Source organism: Lolium rigidum, chromosome 2 (assembly GCF_022539505.1).
Source record: "Lolium rigidum isolate FL_2022 chromosome 2, APGP_CSIRO_Lrig_0.1, whole genome shotgun sequence".
NCBI lineage: Eukaryota > Viridiplantae > Streptophyta > Magnoliopsida > Poales > Poaceae > Lolium > Lolium rigidum.
The window spans coordinates 154178308-154185153 of NC_061509.1; the positions used below are offsets into that span (position 1 = coordinate 154178308).

The 6846-nt window shown below is 49.6% G+C and overlaps 1 protein-coding gene across 1 annotated transcript; it reads right to left on the reverse strand.

Annotated features, from left to right (window-relative positions):
• Positions 1-268: 268 nt before the first annotated feature.
• LOC124687503 (iron-phytosiderophore transporter YSL15-like) lies at positions 269-2924 on the reverse strand. Its single transcript, XM_047221278.1, has 7 exons — positions 2528-2924; positions 2261-2430; positions 2012-2109; positions 1778-1912; positions 1489-1678; positions 1287-1404; positions 269-1200 (listed from the first exon to the last, which is right to left on the reverse strand). The coding sequence occupies exons 1-7, from the start codon at positions 2922-2924 to the stop codon at positions 269-271; spliced, it is 2040 nt and encodes a 679-aa protein (XP_047077234.1).
• Positions 2925-6846: the final 3922 nt, after the last annotated feature.

Consider the following 6846-nt stretch of genomic DNA (forward strand, 5'->3'; position numbering starts at 1 on the left):
TGGTTCTCGTATGGATAACCTCACCACTCCTTAGCATTGTACATGCCATCAGAAATGCAAAGCCCTCGGAAATGTAAAGCATAGAGACATGAAGTGCATGTTTATTCAAGTCAATTAACATAGTACGTACATCAATTGTACATTTATGCACAACACAATAAAACCACACTGCAAATAAAGTTAAATAAGACACGACCATGGAAATCGAAACCACCTACCGTAATTTTTGTTGTCTATTTAACACCACACATGGGAACAAAAAAAATCTCTAGGGTGCAGGTGTAAACTTCATGCAGATTGGTGGTTTAATCTTGGCAAGGGCAAGCAGGGATGAAGGGAATGTCCATATACCATCCCCACATATCAAACCAGATGCAACTGCAGGGACCATGTAACCAGCCTCCTTTTTGTTGATCTTGTTCCAGATAAAAACCACCAAACTCCCTATGCACATATCAATTGCAAAGCTCCCACCTACAAGGAATGGAACTGCCATTGCCATGGGTAGGGGCACATACTTTCTATACTTGTGTGGCATGACATCTCTTGCAATGCTCATGAGTGTTGCAAATGCGAAAAATCCACCAGATAGTGCTAGGCAATACTTCGGCAACACTGAGAAGCCCTCCACGCCAAGTATTGCCATATTACGGTATATCAGTGCATACGGTGCCTTCCAGGTACCATTTGGGTTACCAATGTCAAATGCCTTGTAGAAGAGCATAAACGTGAGGGGAGAGACAATGCAACCCATGGTCGTCCCAATGGCTTGTGCCACCATCATGGATCTTGGTGATGTCTGAGTGAGATAACTTGTTTTGAAGTCCTGCATCAGATCTGCAGATATAAGCACCAGCTGCTTCACCAGTGTACCAGCAACAAGGCCTGCAACAACACCATTGTCCCTACCAGCCCAACCAGCAAAAACAAAGAGTCCTATCTTGCCATAGTTATAACCCATGTTGATATCGGTAAGCCCCGTTCCGTAGGAATTGGCAAATCCAAGCATGGGGGCGACAACATAGGCTATAACTACGTAGTACCATTTCACCTGGTGGAACATTATCGGTGTTGTAACCACTGCAACGACGCTTAGCAGGGCATACCCAGTGTATGCCATCCAAGAGGGGATATGGCCCTTCCTGAAAATCTCGCCACGCTGTAGATCTTCAAGTGAGACCGTATCGTCCACATTTTTCGCTGTAATTGAATCACTGAACATTAGAAAAGTTAAAAACTTCTAAAATGATAAATACACTGAATTTATGTTGACCTTCTGTCCTGACCTCGATTGTCAGCCCGTTTATGGCTAAACTGTCGATACATTCCCTTGAAAGTGATGCTAATAATTTTTGTGAAGTGGTATAGTCCATCCCCCATGATCAGAGCGATACATATGAAGGCCTGTATGATGAAGAAATTTAGCATTACTGACATAAACTTTATAACTGCCACTAAGGAAAAAAAAGATTATGCTAAATTAGATACCTTGTAACCGTACAAACTTTTCATGCTGCTTTCTTTTTCATTTGCAGGGTACCAATCCCCCTTGTTTTTACTGATGAGTGGCCACAATAATCCATATGAAAGAATTGCACCGAGGAGGGTGGAGATATTTACTATGTGTGGGCAAATCATCCCGGCACCGACATATGTCATGCTAAAGTCAAAGAAAAATCTGGCAAACCAAAACATCGAGAATTAAGAAAGTCTGCTGCATACCACAACTTATGGCGATCCTCACTGAGAAACTAAAATGTCAAACGGGATTACGTACGTCTGCTTCCAGGCCTTCAGACCGAAAGTAGGGAACTGAATAAATCCACAAGCATCCCCGCCTGTGTAGAACCATTGGAAGAAACTCCATAGAAAGCTGCCCCCAAAGTATTTCAGGAACCCACGGATTTGCTTCCTATCATGGATGGTAAGATCAGTTCATTCAGATATATGAAGTAGTCACTGGAGATTGCTTAATTGAAATGTCAGGAACGTAAGGTCACATTATACATACTTTGAGTTCTTGTCTCCTTGAGTAGTATGAAACCCGTTTATAAGAACAGCAGTTGCCGTCCCACTTGGGTAAACTAATTTATAGTCTACGACCAATACCTGGAAACATTAGGCTTAACGTTTACGTAGTGACAAGGAGAGATTAACTAGACTCAATTATATATAATACTACAACATTAATAGTCGTAGTCATTGGTTGCTTGATTTCTTTTCTATCAGTCGCCTAAAACGAGCAAGAAGTGAGAGGCACCTGTCTAAGGGGAATCAAGGTGAGTAGCCCTCCGAAGCTGCTAGAAAAGAGGAATGCCGCCATCCAGCCAATCCCTGGCTCCTTGTAGCTCCCCGGCCCATTGCCCGGCGATTCGCCGGCCAGCTCGTACGTGTTTTTGTTTAGCCCCAGCAAGGTTGACCCGAAGCCACCTGTAATGCACCAGTCACACGACCAATCAAGTACTACTGTAAAACCAGTAACTATAATGCTAGCTTGTCCGAAGGCGTGGCAGTATATGGCACTGACCGGCGAACGCAATGGTGTAGCAGGCAACGCCGCAGGTCTGAACAATGGTATTCTCCTGCCGCGTGAAGGGCCGGGACACGATGCCGAAGCGGTCCAGCAAGCGCGTCCAACCGCGGAGCGCCAGGAAGGAGAGCAGCGCGGCGGAGACGTTCAGGGTGGGCACCAGCCCCGTGGTCAGCGCGATCTTCATCACGATCACTGTGTAGATGAACCCGATGAGCAGCGCCGCCACCATGCCCCGCACCGTCAGCTCGTCCTGCCACCGCCCCACCGGCTCAAGCTCCCTCTCGCGCTCCAAGGCCAGCGCCGGGTCCGACTCCCTGTCGCCCTCCGCCGCCACGTGCTTCTCGATCTCCTCCGGCGCGATCCGAGTGCGGTCAGGGATGACGGCCTCCATGGCCACACTCTGCTCCTTGCCTCCCCCGCGCAGCAGCTGCTGCTGCTACCGTAGCACACGAAGGGAAATGATACAATGCAAGTCGGGGATGAGATCGTGATGTTTGTGGTTGTCGACGACATGGTATTATATAGGGAATCATTCGGAAAAGTCCACCCTCTTACCTTTTCTTGTATGTTGGAGTATTTTATTTTCTTTACTGAAGATGTCGTCGTAAGAGAATGCTGCCGCCCAGTACAGACGAACCCAAATTCTTAATCGGCTGCATCCCGTTCTTACTACTAATTCTTATTAATGATGTATCCTGAGCAGCTCTGATTGGAGTATTTGACTATGGATACTCAAAGAGCGCTTAAACAAACAGACATGGCAGGAAGACTATGAGTGGCGGCCCTTTTCGTGCCATATGATGACAATGAGTTCATTTCCAAAGTAATACACAACTGGATCAGAACTTCCTTGAACCTATTGGGGAGGCCACTTACGGAACATGCTGCAAAATCAGACGTTGCGGTTGCGGTGTGGATGTATTACCTCACATCCTGTTTTAGTTATCAAGTGCTTTTCTCGATGAAGAGTTAACGAAAACTTTTTCACGAAAACGCAAAAAGCTTTGCGTTTCGATGCATTGATAGAAAAGAAGTTTACATTACAAGTCTAAAAAAAGGCCGAACACCCACAGTACACACCCAACACTCAAAACTAGACTACGACAAAACGGCCGAAATCCGTCGAGTGCCCCTCCAAGAAGCTGCAGAGTGAGCTCCTCCGCAAGACAGAACCCTTGCCGATGAAAGTCTCAGTGCTTGTGCATCGTCGAAATTACCAAGAGCCTGCCAGCCGTAGCCAAGACGCGTACCACCTGAATCCCGCGAGCCCACCACAGCTCAGATGGGAGCATTGCTGCTCCGGCCTCGACCCAAATCCAAGGAACGCCGTCCGCGCAGCGGCTAGCTCCCGGCAACCTCGACAGACGTGCAAGCGTGCAGTTTTTAGCAGCCCGCCAAGAAACACAGAGGCCAGCCCACCACTGCTCATCCAGAGGCATGCTCGCGCTGTTCGAGGAAGATCCTCGTCGCGCAAGCCACCGCGATACCACTCGAGAGGCCGGCGCGCTACCTGCATCGCAAGACACCTCCCATGTGGTCAGCGCTGAGATCCCAGAGGAAGAACTACGGTCCGAACTCAAGTTCCCAAGACGACGCCTCCAAGGAGGGTACGACGTCAAAGACGCCGTCATCGCCCGATTTGGCTAGCCAAATCTGAGGTTTTCACCCGGAATATGAGACCCAAGGCAAGGGAGGTGTCGAAACTCCTCGATGACGCCACAGAGGAAATGGCGCCCTCAGGCGTCGCCGTCACCGGCCCCGAAAGGCAGGGCTCTCGCCCAGAGCATGGTACCTCACCACTGCAGGCACTGCCCATTCTTCACCAAGACCTCCTACGCTAACCCTTTTCTCTCAAAGCGCTAGCCTTGGCAGCGCAACCCGCCGGCAGCACGTCCAATGTGCCAGGTCGGGGGCAGCCATGCCCACAAAGGGACAGGCCGCCTAAGAGGGGCACCACTGAGCTGCAAGCGGCGCAGGTGCCACCATGGGGTAGCTGCGGCTCTGCACACATCCACCTCAGAGAGCATCGCCGGCCACCCAACACCATCCACCTTGTCGCCAGCGCTGCACGGACGCCACGAGCCGCCACCCCAAGATGGCGTAGGGTTCCGCTCAACCCGGCCAGAGCAGCATCACCATGCGCTCAGAGCCAAGGAGGACGGACAAGAAGGGGGTACCTAGCCGCACCCAGGCGTAGGAGGGCAGAACGGCCAGAGCCCATCAAACCCAGATCGGGCCCGAAGGGCCCAGACCCGAGCCAGCAAGCCCGCGTCGCCATGGCGCCATCTCCGGCCGCCCAACACCACCTGCGGCCAGCGCCGTCGCCGTCATCCCAGCGCCGTCGCTGCCATCCCCAGCGTCGTCGCCGTCGCTGACCCGCGCCGCCCGCCACCGGACTTGGTGGCCGCCCGAGAGCAGCCGCCGCCTCCAGCACGGGGACGCCGCCACGCCACGAAGCCGCCACGCCGCTGCCGAGGCAGCCGCACCGCCGCGCCCCTCGTCAAGTGCGCCGCCCTCACCGGCCCAGTCGGCCCGCGCCAAGTCCTCCGTGCGAGGGGGAGAGGAGTCCCCGCCGCCGCCAGCGCCCGGGCTTTGCCCAGGGACGCCCTCCGGCGGCAGCGAGGGGGGGAGGAGCAGGGGGAGGGGGGCTGGGCAGGTGGCGGCTAGGGTTCCCTCCCGTCGCCCACGGGAGCTAGCGACAAGGGGGAACGGTCTCGAATCCCCGTCGGCCCGCGCCAAGTCGAGGGTTTCGAGTTAACGAAAACTATTAGCTAACATGCCTTTCAGGAGCCACTACTTTGCTATACGGAGGACTAGAGAGAGGAAGCATATTGTTGTTAGATTTGGAGGAGTAAATTGTTCAAAAATATGTTTTTCTCTATACAGGGAAACCTATTGTCAGGCTTGGAGGGGGCCAAACTGCTCACGAGTTTCTTTCTCCGAAAAAAAAAAAAGCATTTGAATCTTCTCAAACTTAGTTGTTGGTGATAGGTAATCTCAATTGCCACGCCAACGGTTGCTACGTGCTGAATAAAATAACTTAGTATTGTCCCGTCTGGACAGAGGGGTTTGTGAAGTGTTTTGGTGGTTCGGCGGAGGCGGGTTCGTCTTCGGTCGGGTGCGGCCTTGGGGTCGGCGTGGTAGTTGGAGCGGTGGCTCCGATCTTTCGCCTCCGCCTGTTGCGTTGAGGTATGGTGTCGATCTGGTTGGTCGTCGACCCGTGTGGAGCGCAGCCTCGGGGCTGGCGTGTGGTGTCGTGTTGTAAGGTTTTTCGGCCAGTTTTTCTCATAAACGGGCCAACTCTTTTCTCCTATATCAATGAAAGGCAAAGCTTTTGCCTCGTTTCAAAAAAAAAAAATTTATTGTCAGTATTTTAGCAAGTCAGCGAGAGAGACACAGCTTGGAATTGGCAAGCTGATTTCCACGGATAAGATAGAAGGGAACGATACGTACGCCTAATTCATGCCGCTTTGCGTTGCTTCTGCGACGACTATTTTGGCTCGTAGTACAGATGTATTGCGGTTGACTTTGGACAAAAGAAACACTGTATTTTTCAGTTCCAGCAGCTATGGACATTTGCTTAGAATTGATGTAAGCAGAATGGAGAGAGGAAGAGAGAGATAGTGATATATAGTGATAGTGTGTCAGCAATTCGTATCATATATCGTCGGTGATTGCAAGGGGACACGTCATATTTGATTGCTCAGGAGATGGCTGCCAAATGGTAAGCCAGCTAATCGGACATGTTGACTATGCAATTTCTACATTTAGAAAGACCTTCACCTTATATATTGTCTAGGATAATGTCTAAATACGCGCTTTAAATAAATAAATTACACACATTCCTAGTAGTTTTTTTTTCCTAACTTGGCAAACTACATGTTAATGATCCCGGTTGTTTGCATTTTGCAACAGACTTTTTTTCGATGAAGCGAATATATTAATATCAAAACTTGTCTAGCCAGACCTAGCCGTCCCCCCGCCCTCTTAACAGTTTATACTCATGGATAAGTTTAAAACTTATGTTAAGTTTATCTTCCTCAAAAAACTTATTGACAGCTTATAAACACAAAGAGAAGAAAGCATTATGACAGTTTTAATAAGTTTTAACGGGAAATAAGAATCACATGCCATGTATATTACATCCCTACTTGAATTTAAAACTTATTAAAACTGTCATTTTATACTCATGCGGGAAAACTCGAGAATTGTAAACACAAAGAGAAGAAAGCATTATGTATATCTCAAGTTTATCTTCCTAAAAAAAATGGGAGCAGTGAAATGACTCACAATTTCAGATAGTAGATAATCAC